The following is a 16,178-nucleotide window of genomic DNA, read 5'->3' as shown; positions in this document are numbered from 1 at the left end:
CACCCCAAGCGACAAGAGTTGCCTTCGTATCGCCGTTTAGAATACCGTTGTCGTAGGGAGGGGATACGGGGACGGGGATTAAACTGCAATGAAAATCCACTCATTCTGCGCTCCACCGTCGCCGCCCTCTTCTCTTTTCCGCTTCACATTGCCGCAGCGCCGGGTGAAGCGGGTAAACAAGATATTGCTTTGTACGTCCTCCTCGTCTCTCGCTTCCGCTTTACCGTTTTACCGTCGACTTCTCTCGCGTCTTTCCCGTTATCGCCTTATCTCACGCGCACGACATCCTTCCCTGACAGGAGCAGGAACGAGGAGAGTTGCTCACTCTCGGCCAATCGACGGATACATCCGATTCAAATGACTTTCGCCCTTTAATTATCCAACAAGATTTAAATTCCTATTTATTGCATCGGCGAGAATAAATCGTGACAGATAAACTAAAGCAATGTCTATAGCAGAATAGGCTAAGCTTTTAAGCCGTAAGAAATTGACCAATCACACAGTCGAATGTAAAGAAAATAATTGATTATGATTGATTACTTTTTTTAGGATTTAAGATGTACACTACTCTATTGTAGATACTACATAAAAGCAATGGTATATAGATAAACGCAAGGTTGTGAGACAAAATGACCAATTAAGCTAAAAATATATTTAAAAAAAACGTAAGGCAGCAAGACAAATAATAAGCGAATCGGCCTTTATTTTAATAAGCGAAAAGTCTATTACAGTAGAGAACTTAATATAGTTCTCTACTGTGATTCGCTTACTACTTACGTCTTACTGCTTCAGTCTTTTTGTTCACCATAGTTTCAATGGGAAAGAAGACGTATAACAGTCGCGCTTATACTTAACGGTACTTTATTATTTTTATTATTACATATTATTATAAATCTATCATTTTGACACATACAGTACTTACTAAGATCTACTGATGATTTTTTTTAACGATAGGATGTGTGTATAGCCTATAACTAAACATATATTTCGACATTGCTGCTTTATTCTTAGCGGAGGAACAAAGTATCGCGACGTGCGTTTCGTAATGATTGAAAAATATATGAGGTTATTAAAATATATCGTATATCACCGTTGTAATTCGTTAAATACTTGCTCCTTACGAGATTTTCACATTTTGATTACACTGGCCATCGCAAGGTAAGAATAAGTTTGTTTATTTTTACATCAAAATAATTTAGATCCTACAAATTTCAATTTTATCATTGAACGTTAATTGTTATACACAATTAGTTTGAATTTTCAAAAGCATTGTTTACGTGCGGTATGTATTTTTAATTAAATATCACTTCACGTGCAAGCATCGAATTAATATACTAATCGATGCATATTTCAACAGTGCTGGCTTTAACAAAAATTTAGATTTTATCGACAAAATTCTTTCCATTTCTATTGTTATTTGTTGCAAAATTTAACTGTATTCTACAATTTTGATTTTTATGGGACTAGTGCACACTGCAATTAATTGATATTTTTTATGACAAATTTTTTTGGCAATACCCACAATTACCATTTAAAAAATATTTAATTTAAATTATATTCGTTTGTTTTAAATTTTGCATAAAACTTGTATTAAAGATTGCTTTATTTAAACGCAATGCAAAAAGTAACGAGTTAAAAGCGTCAATAGGGATTCTACAATTTTCAAAGTTTTGGAATTAAATCCATACTTCAATTATAATAGTATTCTTTTGACTTCTTTGAATTAAATCTTTTTAATATGCAATTATACCGTATCTAAAATATTTAAATCATATTTATTTGTTTTAAATATCGTGGATAGAAATTTGTGTTGAAGATTACACATTAAAGTACTTCCTTTGTCAAATGCAGTGCGAAACGTAACGAGTTAAAAGCATCATTAGAGATCATTATTATCTTCAAAGCCGCGGCCACTTCATATGAAACGGAAAACGATATCCTAGTTGTAAAATGCCATATAGGTATTCACAATTACATATGGATCGCGCTACGGATTCGCTGTATGTACACCAAACGTCTACTTGACCGCTTACGGCTAAATAGGAAGAGCAGGGGCGGCTTTACATTAAATCCACTGAAGAAAGATTCTCCCCCACTACAACAGAGTGCTGCGCATATATTTGTCCGGGACTCGTATTTACAATGCCGATATTAATCGACCATATAGAAGCGGCCTAAGTTCGTCTAACCGACAGATCCGGGCAACAAAAGTGAAATAAGGAGGAACGCGCGGGGCAACTTATTCACACAACTTTGTTCGTAAAAGCTCTTTCGACGAGTGGAAGTACATTATTGTTTCACTTTTCCGGCTGCTGTTGACGAGATTCATAATAATTGACGTTGCCAGGATAATTAATTAAAGACAATATATTATATGTTCAAAGAAAGAAACTGTTAGTTTACCTAACGAGACTGTTACTATTCTAAAAAAATTAATTATAATTTAATTATAATTTTTTGTTATCATCGCTAGGTATGTTATTGATAATAAAAATTTTAATTTTGTAGAAAAGAGATATTTTATAGAAAAGAATTTGTAAAAAAGTCATGAAAAGGATTTCACACTTGAAGTATGATACAATTTTATATCAGCAGTGAATTGATATGATTATAATGCATCCGCTTCCATTAGTCGTTTTAAAAAGCAGCACGAATGTCAAATAAAAACGCTACACCTTATTGCACTACGCCTTTTTACAGAGATGCGCTGATATATACGGGACGCGCTATTACCCTCAATACATTTTCATTAAGTCGATTCATACATCTTTCTATAGTTTCTGCGACGCATCTTGATTTCCTACTCGATAGGAAACGTCCATCAGGAATTTTATACGCCAGGATTCATTTGATTGACATAAAGCATGACTTTCACTCGCCTTACCAAATAAAAACTAAGAGATTATAGATTACACAAATAATTTGAGTTTCGGTCTCGATGTATTTGTCCTCCTTCATATCATCAATAACCACTGAATATTTTACCGTGAAAATTTATGGCTAATATATGTAGTGCGAATATATTTTACTAATTTTTAAAGATCCATGTTGGAAGTTAATATAAGATTTAATACAGAAATTCTGCTCAAATAATACAGAAAACATTTACGATATAATTAATATAGTGAAACGGAACATTGATATTTTTATTAAAAGCGCTGAAAATTGTGCTTTAATTAGAGATCCTATAATAAGAGTCTGAACACAAGAGAGAGAGAGAGAAAGAGAGAAAGAGAGAGAGCTGTAATTTTGTATGCAGAGTAATAATTTGAATAAAAATCTGTAAGAGAGAAGAACATACATTTACTATTTCTTTCTTTTTCTCATTCTGTTTCATTTTTTATCTATTTTTTCCCTCCCTCTCTCCCTCTTTCTATATCAGGAATCGTTAAAACATTGCAGATCGAGCAAAAGTAGCTTTTTCATATTCAGACTCTTATTAGAGGGTTCCTATAATTTAGTGATATATATTTTTTTCTTCGACCGTGGGTAAATTTTAATTTACAGAGAAAAATAATTTCTGAATTACGAGAGACATCATGCTTCGTTTATTCGCGAGGTTAAGATGTTTATTTCAATTGGACAGCATTGGTCAAAAAGAATACTGGCTAACGACATCAATTACCATTTGGAAAGAGTAGTCCTTTGCGGTGTGATTGTTTCAAACTTTCTCGAAATCACATTCTTGATCAGCCAAATTTCTAATCAGTCTTTGATGAGCATAGTTCACCAACGCGATCGAATGTACTGTTCACTTCGCGATTCTATCACTCTTTTTTTCCAAGAAGAAAAATTATGATTTTTCTTCCACGTCTTTACGTCGAGGGGCAGAAGCTGAAAAGCTCCCTGGACTCAGATTTTTAATATTAACGAAACTGTCTTGTCCAGTAATAATCATTAATTCTTCTTATGCGAACACGCGTTTGACGCTTACAATTAATTATACCATTTCAGGCCCTCTCAAAATCAGCAATCACGCTAAGCTCGTAAAGAGCTATAAAGTGATTAATACTTTCGGAAAGTCACCGTATGTCTCTGGCGATTGGAAAAGAAGCCAGGTTTCTAGACAAGCGGTGAGAAGGCAGACGCCTGGCTCCTGATTTCTCGGTGCTCCGACGGGCTGAGATCCAGCAACGCGCCGCAGTTTTGGTCGCTAGCCGCTTGCTTGCCGATGAGCGCGTCGATGCTGAAATTGCGCTTCTTGTCGACGCTTGTCGTATGACTGGCCGGCAGTGTCGTGATCCTGGTGGAGGTCGGATCGAGCTGCCTGATCGGCGGCGCCGTGATGGGCACTGGTTTGTAGAGCGGCGGCGGCGGTTCCAGGAAACCGCCGAGTTTCAGTGCCTCCAGGGTCGATGGAGAGAAGTCTAGTAACGGCAGACCGGGCGGTGGCGATAGATAAGCGGCTCCAGGATAAGCCAGAGCACCCGGGTGACTGCCGCCACCACCTGGACAGGGTCCCCGGTCACCGCAAATAGCGAAGGTGGCCATGATCGCCCGGTCTCGCAGCACGTAGTGCGGCGGCGGCCTCTTGTATCGCTTCCTGCGTCTCAGGAAGCTGCCATTGTCGAACATGTCCTCCGCCAGCGGGTCCAGCGTCCAGTAGTTGCCCTTCCCCGGGTTTCCGGGCTCGCGCGGAATCTTGATGAAACAATCGTTGAGCGAAAGATTGTGCCTGATAGAATTCTGCCAGGCGGGGAACTTGTCGTGGTAATAGGGAAAGCGGGACATAATGAATTCGCAGATGCCGCTCAACGTCAGCTTTTTCTGCGGCGACTGTAGGATCGCCATGGTGATTAACGCGATATACGAATACGGCGGTTTTATCAGGGACGACGACATCTTGTCGGAATTGTAATTGGATGGGGATTGATTGGAACTGCCGGATTTCCCGGATTGACTCGATGCCGACATCATCGAGTACGTTTTCTTTGAAGAACGTCCGCCGCCGCCACCGCCGCCACCGCCTCCACCGCTGCTTCGACTCCTGCCGGCCGACGGCACTGACGTCGGCGTTGGTACCGGCGAGCAGCTCGGTATCACCGGACTCGACGACGTCTGCGACGGCGGCGACAGGTCATTCTTGTCGAGACTCACCGGGTCGACGATCATGCTGCTACTATCCGAGTCCCGGTCGCTGTCCGCGCAGCCGTCGCACGACAGGTTCGACATCATCATCGCACGTGGCTCCATCGTGATCGCCGCCTCATGAGCATAAGGACCTGCCACCGAGGTGCTCGTTTATTTCGCCGTCGGTTTCGCGTTTGGTTCTTCAAGATTACTCCTCGCTCTCATCCTCCACTAAAAGTCCCAACTCCACCCAGTACGAAATTTTATCAAAATATTTTTTTCTCTAGTATTTCTCTGATATGAAATCTTTGAGTTGCTTGTTAACGAAAAAATAGTTGTGTATTACGAGTTCTAGACTAATCATACCAAGTGCCGAGATGTTCTTAATATATCAGTTATATTTTTCACTTATAAAAACGTTTCTTAATAGTTCTATCAATTCTTGTCCAGCACCTTGAAAGAAAATTATCCGTCAAAATATAACAAGAGTCCACACTAATTATTCATGAAATTGTTTTGATTGCAAATAGTTGCTACGTATAATATTCCTGTAACAATTTTTTTGTCGAAAATTACACTGAGTTTAGCCTTCTCAGTTTTTAAACCAGAAGACCCCCCATGCTCGTCTCGATTTATTCGATTACTATTAACGTTGTAATACAAGTTACAGTATCGTTGTACGAACACTAAATGATTCCTCCACGATTATGTCACACTTCTCGAATTTTTGTCGCGGATTGTCTGTCGAGAAAACACACGAATGCCTTCTGTTGCGATATATTTCAGCGGAGCGACTGTCACATTCAATCCGTCACTCTATCCTCCGCTTGACGAGTGCTATCTTACGCTAATAGTTTGTTTCCACAACGATAACGAGACTTTTTCGCTTCACTCAGCTCCTTCTCTTTCTACCTGCGGATTCAAGCTGCGACACCTCACACGTCAATCGTCCAACGAGACATTGTTAAGGATCTCTTTCGCGACCCGTCTACGTTTCATTGTACACTTTCCACTAGCAAATCTTCAGAATCTTCTCGTTAATTTAATCGCTAAAAAATAATCTTGCAGTCACGAGGTTATGCGACCTTAATTCTTCATTAAACAACTCGATGATTTTTATTCGAACTAAACCTCCCTAAGAAAGTCGACTCAAAACTTACATCGACATTTCACTCGTGAATATTTCGCGACGTTCTCGGGAAATGTCATGAGCTCCTTCTGACATTGACACTTTCCGTTTTTTGAGATTAAGACAGACCTAGATCGAACGTCACGAACCCGCGGACGACGAAGGGTGCACGATCGCGAGCGGAGGATCGTCTACGGGGTGAGATTGAGGCTTGAATTGATTTGAAGCGACCGCTTTGGTTCTACGTGGGCGGACCAATGGGCGGGCGTTTCGACCCCCACCCTGGCTCGCACCCTGTTAGACGAAACCACCCCAGCCGGTCGGACTGACGTGTTTCCACCCTGCGAGGGCTGCAAGAGTGGAGGAGCGACGTGGAAAACGGGGAGAAAGCCCCGGAGGGGGTTAGGATGGGAGTTAGGAAAATAGCGGGATAGTTAAAGGGACTTTCGAGGCGGGGGTTGGAGAGGGCGGGAGGGCGAAATTGTAACACTTCGAAGGCTGATTTGCTTTGAGCGGCGCGATGAAGATGGAACGCGAGTCGTTGATCTACGAGCAGTCGCCGACGACGCGACCTTCTCCGTCGTGCGATTGCTTTCTCGACACCAATTTCGTGACGTCCCTTTTTTACAAACGACGTTTCAAAAACGTCGGACCAAGAATTGATTTAATTTAGTATCTGCGGAAAATTAAGAGAGCATTTTTTGTAATTTTCTATGTAGTTTCATAATCTTTTAACTCCGTTTTTAATTTAAGAACATTTTAAACAGATGTTTCAAAAAAATATACCATTCTTTTTTTATTGCGTGTAGCTCTTAATAATTTAAGTAGTATTTTGTTTTAATTAGCTTAATATGTAAAAAATATTTTCAGTTTACATTTTAAGTTATTTATTACATCGAGGAAACATTCGGAGAAAAATTACCGTTATCTACAAAGTACAAATATATTCTAGAATTAAATTTGGCCTTTCTAAAATTTCTATGAATTGTTCCAAGCGCCTCATTGCGTTTTCACATTTTTATCTTATTGATTGAGTAATCTGATCGACGCAGTGCGGTGCAGGGGTTAAGGAAATAACTAAGCGCCATTATCGCATTGCATTTTCATCGTGGAAGTGCTGCAACCAACCAACCATCGACTAGATTCGTAGAATCGCCAACAGAGCGAGACGAGCTGCACGCATCACAAGTTAACTTCCCTGAGGCAGCTCAAATAGAATCTGTATTACGCCAGAGCGGTATATAGAGAGGGAGAGAGAGAGGGGAGGGAGCGGAGGGAGGGAGGGAGGGGAGAGAGAGAGAGAGAGAGAGAGAGAGAGAGTGAGAGAGAGAGAGAGAGAGAGAGAGAGAGAGAGAGAGAGATTGCTAGGGGGTGAGAAACGTGTGCGAGAAGCACAGGATATGTACACTAGGTTTGATAAATGACGTAACATTCACTGAATGTATATAAAATCTACTAAATATATTAATAAGAGAGAGAGAGAGTATAATATAATTACTACTAATAAAAAATATAAGGTACGATTCGTTTCTTATAAATTTAATAAAAATAAGAATATTCGTTGTTATAAGTTTTTTTACATTAATGTACACTATCTTAAATCACTTCGGCTCGGTCTTTTTAACGAGCTGAGTTCGATCTCAACTTATTTAACGAAATTTATCAACGAAATTTTACCATTAACAAGAGCATCTCTCAGTTGTTTTCTAATAACAATGTGGACGGTATCGTGAATTAGGTGCATATTTTTTGGAAAAAATTTATTTAGATCTAGGACGAATGTATCGAGGCATTTATGACGTCTGGTGGTACGAGCGAGAGGGAGAGAGAGAATCGGGTTAAGCGAGAGAGAGAGAGAGAGAGAGACGGCGGAATCGCGATATAGATGCGGATGCGAGTCTACCTGGGCGCACTATCGGTTCACAGAACCGAGCCGAGCCGAGAGCGAATATTGTGTTTACTCGTACGCATGGCTTTGCGGTGCAAATAATCTGGTATTATTGCACTTACTCCACGTATGCGCGGGCGAAACTCTTCTCCAACTGCCATCCCCCCGCCGCTTCCGCTTCTTTGTCGCAGCGCTCTTCGCGCCGGATTTCAATATCCGTTCGCACTAATGTTAATGCGGCGTATTGTGCCGTTGTGCCTCTGAGATCTCACGACGCACAAGACGCTGTAATGATTATTATTCCGTATCTTGCGTTCTATATTGCCGTGCTGTTTCATCTATTTATATATTATATACATATATACTTGTACCTTAACACATTATTTCTAATTGTTTGCAATTGTTTGCAATTCGAAATAAACTCTCTAAATTCTTTGGAGTGGAATCTCGTTGTAAAGAGTGAAAATATCTATCTACTTTTAAAAACGAATGGCTCAATCTTTAAGAATAAGATTTCATTCTTCAGAGTAAGAATTCATTCTACACAGTTTTAGAGAATAATTTAACGTTTATCTAGATCATTTTTAAAAATGATTAAGAGTGAAAGGAAAAGCTGTAAAAACGAGAGAAGACGTATACTAACAATATCTAGAGTCGAATGTCGAATTGTCTTAAGCATAATTTTTACTTTTATCTATGCAACAATACAATAAACTGTCTTCAATCAGAAACAAGCAGTTGTATTCCGCTATACGAGAACAGCGAGGATCCGTAACGCGGCGATTCAATAAAAATATTTTCGCGCGTTCCTCACAGAGTTTTTTCTCGAGCGAGGGATATCGCGGAAGAAAAGCTCTGTGCTTTTCAGTCTCTCTTGCCGATTCAGCGATTACCGCGTCTTAATCACAAGTTCTGACCGACGAAGACGACCGGATAGAGGAAAGGAAAACGCGCGCGCCTGCACTCCATAGAACTCTTCGAGGTTCGCCATTCACTTATTCACGGCGGATTGCGGATTCCGAGAGTTCCACTATTCGATTCGATTGCTTCTTACCCTGGACTCTCGTCGCTCGTATTTACCTCCTGATTTCTTCCCTCTCGCCCCCTCCGTTCCCGCCGGTCTCCTCAGACCAAATCTGCTGGAAATTCCAAGGCGAACCGCGATCGGGTGTCGACTTTATACTCGCGGTTACGAAACTATGAATAGTAGAGTGAATCTACGCTAGATTCGGAATCAAACTCATTCAATTGGATCGATCTTTTTTGTAACGATTGCTCAAATGTTTTACATGAAACTCGTAATTGATATTAGACGTAATGTAGTGTTTTTACGTAAATAATTATATTATTCAGAATATGTCAATTATTTATTAAGTAAATAAGAAGCACACTAAAAGAATATCTAACTTCATCTTATAGATAAAAGAGATTTTAAGAGTATATAGATATGGAGTGAATTCACGGTGGATTCGGAATCGAAATCATTTCGAATTGACCGATCTTTTTCGTTATAAAAGTTTATTTAAATGTTTTAAAACTTATAATTGACACTAGACATGATGTGATTTTTAAGACATGGAAAATTAACAAATATTGTTACTTCATCAAAATATTTGTACGGAAAATTCACACAATAATGGACAATGCTACAAAAAGACTTAATGTTTTAGCAATTAGTTTGAGTGTTCTATATAATTAATTTATATAATAAAAACATATTATTTTGATAGTTTCTCTAACACAAAATTTTTTTTTAAATCTATATACCTAGTTAAATTTTTAGATACTTCAGTAAAACTATTATTTTGTAGAAAATAATTGTTATTAGAATATTTAAATTATTTTTGCTATTTGAGAGAAAAGATGAAAGAGTATCCTTGATAATTTGATAAATTTATGACATTTGTGAAGCAAAGATATGAATTGTGAAAATATATCTATTTACGTATTTAATAGATATAATTTAATATATCGGAGCAATGAAATATATATTCAATGCTGCTATCAGTCAAATTTCTGAATATATATTGGAGTGCCAATGAATTGGATAATGTTATAGTAATATTAGAAAATGTAACACACTAAAGCAAACGATAATTTACGCCACATCGTCTTGTAGAATAATATTAAAATGCATTTTACAAAATACAAGAAGAATTTTTGGAAATATTCGCAGCACGCGTGTAAAGGGATTCACGGATTAAGGAACCGTAGACGCATTTCGTCGTCTACATAGCACTATGCGACCTAAAATCCTCAATCTCGCGGGAGAGCAGTCGACGTTGAAAAATAGAAGCGCAGCCGCTTTTGCGGTGACAAAAGCTGCGCGGTGTGTAGCACAAAGCTCACAAAGAGTTCAAAGAAGAAGAAAAGGAAAAAAAGAAGTAGACGAAGGAGAAGACGAGGCTGAAGTTGGTAAGAATCGCGAGAGGAGCACGACAACGAGAAAGAGAGTGTTTACTGGTAGAAAAAGACCGCATCGCCGTTGTATGGATGACGCATCTTTGTCGTCGTTTTCCCTGCGAAAAGCTGGCGAGATTTTGCCGCCATCTTGGATGTTGGTAAATATCCCGTGCCGAAAGAGAGTCTTCAGTCGGGCGAGGGATACGCGGCATTGGGCGGAGAAGTAAGTCGCTACTACTACTAGTCGATCCTCGTGACGGCGGTGGTGGTCGGATTGGTGTGGTAGTATAGTAGCAACGTCGAAGAAGTGGTGATGGTAGTCGCGAGGATGAAGAAGACCGCTGCGCAAGAAAGTCGTAAGCCGTCGCAGGAGCGAAGCGGGGGATGAGGGTGGAGCGTGCGGAAAGGTAAAGAAGTGCGAAGAGGTCTTGGCGGTGTACAAGGCGAATATCCCCGCTACAAAGAATACTGTCGGCTTTGCACCTTTTTCAAGACGTCGTTTTCCCGCTTCGTCGGGAATCTCACACCCCTCCTTCTCGCTCTCGAGAGCCCCGTCTCGTCCTTTTCCGCCTCGTCCCTTGCCGCGTCTGCCACTTTCGCCGAGATGTCCTCCGCAATTCCCTCTCCCTCCCCATCGCATTGAGTAGGAAGAGCCATTTACTTTATGCGGTTCGGAGATGGTAAACTGGAGATTCTTCTTGTCACGATTGAGTCCGTCATACGACGTATTTTGTATTTGAGTGAATATCAGCTGCCAGAAAATAAAACGACCAGATAAATCGATTATCCATTCAAAAAAAGGTGAAATTTAAAATATTGAAAAATATATTGGAAATCATTTTAGCCTTATTTTGAGGCGAATTATTCAAGATAAAAACAAGATAAATGAATTTGAATCGTTCTAACGATGGCGAATGATCGGGATGGTTAAATTACACGGTTCACCCTGTATACCGTCTCATTTGATTTCGCGCAGATTGAAGAAAGACACGGAGGGGGTCCGAAGGGGGCCCTCGATGACGGCCCGATTGCGGTGAAGCCGCGCGACCGAATCTGAAATTCAATTCAATGCAAATTTGCCGGCGGGGAACACACTTACGGCTAACCGACGAACGAGATCGAGGATTCGCTTAGTTGCTTAGGATGCGGTAAGCACTCGCCGCTTTTACTTGAAATTTATGAAATATTGATGGACACACGTTGGCGCGCCCGACGTTAACGATGTCGTCATTAAGTGGGAAATACTTGAGGGTGAATTATCGGTGATCGCTCTTTCATGGGAATACTTTATTACCGCGCCCATAGTAATATGAAAGATCTTAGAAAAACTGCTATAACGTTTTAATACATAAAAATAAGAACTTGCAGTAATATCGGTTCATTAAATTCAAGTCTACAATAGAATTTTAGTGATCTTTTGTGCTAATAATTTGTATAATTAATAATATATAATTATATTATTAATATACAAAAAAAAATTATAACTTTTTCGTTAAAATATTTTCTCTTTCTCTTTCCTTCTCTAAATTAATAATTGTTTATTTAGGGTATAATTATATAAAACTTTTTCCAAAAAATTTACTTACGTTACAAATACCAGTATCTTACGTTATAAATTTATGCGCTAAATGTATGGTGCTCTATCAAAGTAAAACGTCAACGCGTATCGCGCAAAAGCATATACTTATACGGACCCGCGCGCACTCGAATAAGAAGGGAGGGAGTACCGCTCTCTTTCTTCGTTTCTCTTGAACGCGCAGAGTCTACAGAGCACGACGGGCCAACGATCCCAATTACAAACATTTCTCGTGGCTTTTCAGAGTTGCATTTGGTCGAGAAGGGCCGCGCACCGCCGTCGCTGCCGCTCGATGCATTTTATGATTCCCGCCTCCGCATGCCCGTAAGTACTTTTTGTTTTCGAGTATGTACGAGCACATACGGGTTGATTTTCTCTTCTTCACCCTCCGCCCTCTTCTGCAGCTTTCCACTCCTTCATGCGTCACCTTCTACGCAAAGACAGCGGTCTGGTTTAACAATGGGTGTCCACCTACGCTAGCGATATAATTATACTTTGTTTTTTCTGCCACTAACATTTGATAAATAGAAATTCCATTTTAGTAGCTTACGGTACTTCTTTAATGAATTAGAATCAGTTTTGAACAAATAAATATATTCTTTATTTAAGGTCATTGAGATGTAATTTTAGCTTAAGATTATTGAGATAACCAGAAGCTTTATTACGTATTCATAAAATTACATATTTCACAATTGCTTTGTTTTTATAGCTAAGTACATTGAATTGCATACAAAACTCATGCCTTTTTCGCTTTCGTCAACTTTAAATACGTATATTTCATTTTAAAGTGTTCCAACAGTGTTCACCAGTTTAGCCCCGAAAAAAAAAACAAACTTAATATCGAGAGACAGTATTATGATCGGTAATTAATGAAATTAAAAACTCAATATTGTTTTTCTACTTTTTCAAAAAATTTAATCGATTCATCCACTATTTATTTCGAAAACACCTTTTAAACATGCGGTGTAGTGATTTTTTTCTACCGGTGATAGAGAGTTTGAAAAAAGCACGCGATTTGCAATTCCAAAATTTGATAGAGCATCGAGGAAGAAAAAAATAAGGCGGAAAGTGCGAGAAAGATGCTAGAGGGTGAGCCATGGGGGTGGTAAAAGTCGGGCAGGGGCCGGAGGGGAGGGGGCGATAATTTGTTAGCGTGCGCGCACCCCCAAATGCGCGAAATCCCGTCGAAGTGCGGCTCGTGCGGCGCATTGTTTCCTTGTTTGCCAGGTGTTTCGAGCACTGCGGCCGAGTGGAGGCCGCGCCATTGTTGCGAGAGAAGTCGTGCAGCCGCTCTCTCTCGACAAAGCCGGCGATCCTAATGCTCTTTTATTGTGCATTGTGCGCGGCCGAAATCAAGGAACGGGGTGGCGTATCCACGCAAGGTTGAGGGACGTGCCACACCGATTGTGCGGTCTGAGCATGTCGATGACGATGACGACGCCACCCCGGCGCTTACATTTGTCACTTTACTCTTGTCACGATGAACCTTGCTGAAGCATTTAAGAATAGGGCGCATACGGGATTTGCAAAATACGAACTCGGAATTGTTGCGATTCCTATTTTTATATATTTTATTAGCCAAAGGTTCGAAAGTGATACGCCAATGACGATAATAGGATATAAAATTTACATATAATTGTACACACACATATTACGGGCACAATAAGAATCTTTGGTTATGTTCTCTGCTATTTTAAAAATTTATTTAATTATTGAATTTATTTTTTAATAAAAGAGTTATTTATATTCTAATTATTGAAATGCTATTTAGTACGATTTTATATTTTAGTTGATTGGTCGATTAATTTTTTATATTAGCTATCCTTTGCTTAAATATTGTCACATGTTAATTTAATTTTCATTAACAGTGTTTCAGAAAAACATTTGTTTTGATTGAGATTTTTTTTTAATAGAAAAATAGAGCTGCAAAATTAAAAGAGAGAATACAATTTTATCGATAAAATTACAATTGTATACTTACATGATTTTATCTTGTTCATCTGCAGCTCTCAATATATTAAGTGAAAATTTTATAAAATAATCCATTACATGTACAACACACAGTTTGTTTCATCTTTGCTAAATACTTGAATAAAAATAAAAATAGAAATGCTCAATTTTTTTTACAAAAATTATTATCATGCACATCGATTTTATTTTGTTGCTGTTCAGAGTTAATTTTCGAAAATCAAATCTTCTCATATTTTTTCTTCGAGATAAAATTATTGTCTCCGTTTGTTTTGTAATTTAATGTCACAAAATTAATATAATTTTAAGGTCGAAAAATAACAATTGTTTTATATTTTCTTAGAAGCAAAAAGTAAAGTTTAGAAACAAACAAAATATTTGAAGATATAATTTCTTTCAAAGAGCAACAAGAATTTCCAGCAAGAAAGTTTTTGATCGTACAGTGAATGTTGCAATTTTTAATATAAAATTTTTCATTATTATTAATATCGATCAACTGCTAAGATATGTTCACCAATATATGTGTATCTTTTAACTTTTTACAGTTGTTGATTTCTTCTTATTATCCATTATCGCAGTTTTGCGTATAGTTGTATCTACAGATTCCTTAAGAAGTCATATGTAAAAACAGCAAGATAAATTTGTATAATTGATTATGTATAATTGATCATTAGCCGTATTAACAAATCTTTTGGGAAAGGGGAGGACAAGGAATCGAATTGCCATTGAAGCGGTATTGTCGTTATCATTTCTGACGCATACTCGCAATACAGTGTCGAGTAACCATTAAACGAGTGATAAATAATTTACTACTATTATTACATAAGTACATACAGTGTGTAAAATGTCGGCATGATCGTTGTAATACGGTGGTTAGCGTAGAAATACTCAACATAAATCATGCAAATATATTAACAGAGAATTTGTGATAAATCTTGATAAACTATGCGTTTTGTATACGAGATCAGATTGGACAGACAATGTAGCGACGAGCATTACTTACAGCTTGAGGTAAATAAGAAATATTTGTTTTTAGCCTTTCTTCTGACATCTCATAAAAACGATTTCGCTTTCATAAAAACACTTTTTGTAAAAACAAATTTTTCTCTCTTAAAGCGTTAAGAATAATGTAGAATGAAGTCATCGAGATAAGCTTCGGTACGTTAAATAGAAAGAAAACATATTGTGTGCTAAACGAATTATTTGAAATTTGTATATATAAGTAATCGGTTTATATAGAGAAATATTACTTTAACTTTAAATCTTGTTTGTTAACTTTAAGTGTAAATGTGACTTGGAATTACATTATTCCGTCAACATTTATTGTCACTTACAATGAAATTATGGAGAAATTAGAGGAGAGATACTTTAATTTATATTTTTGAAAGAAGCTTTTCTTTCCACAATCCGACTTTATACGCATTAAATAATACACAATCTTTTCATATCCGAGCAATTTCGCACACTGGAACATTAAAGGTACGAACATAAGGCAATAATCTCGTCTGTGTAAACATAATTTTACCACCCTTCGTATCTCTCACGCGTGAGAGCAATTTATCAGCAGCGTAACCGAATGACGAGTCGGAGGGGAGCTCGCAGAAGGATCGTCATCATTGACGATGTATGAACGCCTAATGTAAAGTAATTGATTCGTGCTAGTTAAAAATGTATAAAAATCATGTTTTGATTACTCCCCAAAACGTGCTATCAGTTTTCCTTCCTTGAAACTCCCAAATACTACAACGGTTACGCACACTTGACTAGATTCATTCCTTTTAAATGAATATAATTAAATTGCACATTTATACAAATTTTTGCAACGAAATAATAAATACGTCCGTTGAGTATATAAATAAATAAAATGATTAATAATAATTTAACAATTATGCAATACATAAATTATTATACTAAATTATGATGATTTTTTCTTTCTTTTTTCTCGGCAAAAATCAATCTTAATACATTAAAATAAATATATATCATACAAATTCGTTAGAATAGATTTCTTTGTTGCGCTTCGAAATTTCTTTGTCAGAATTTTCGAAAAAAAAAAAAGAAACAAGATTAAAAATGATTAATTTTTGGACAAAATTTTACCATTTTCTTCAAGATGAATTAAATCTGTCAGGAAGTACGGGGTA

At 38.0% G+C, this 16,178-nt stretch overlaps 1 protein-coding gene across 1 annotated transcript; it reads right to left on the bottom strand.

Annotated features, from left to right (window-relative positions):
* Positions 1-4,039: 4,039 nt before the first annotated feature.
* LOC108778651 (forkhead domain 59A) lies at positions 4,040-5,193 on the bottom strand. The gene has a single exon (XM_018545878.1). It carries the CDS (start codon positions 5,191-5,193, stop codon positions 4,063-4,065), a length of 1,131 nt encoding a protein of 376 aa, XP_018401380.1. The 3' UTR covers positions 4,040-4,062.
* Positions 5,194-16,178: the final 10,985 nt, after the last annotated feature.

This window comes from Cyphomyrmex costatus, unplaced genomic scaffold (assembly GCF_001594065.2).
Source record: "Cyphomyrmex costatus isolate MS0001 unplaced genomic scaffold, Ccosl1.0 scaffold505, whole genome shotgun sequence".
Taxonomy (NCBI): Eukaryota; Metazoa; Arthropoda; class Insecta; order Hymenoptera; family Formicidae; genus Cyphomyrmex; species Cyphomyrmex costatus.
This window is presented reverse-complemented; position numbering and strand designations above follow the sequence as displayed.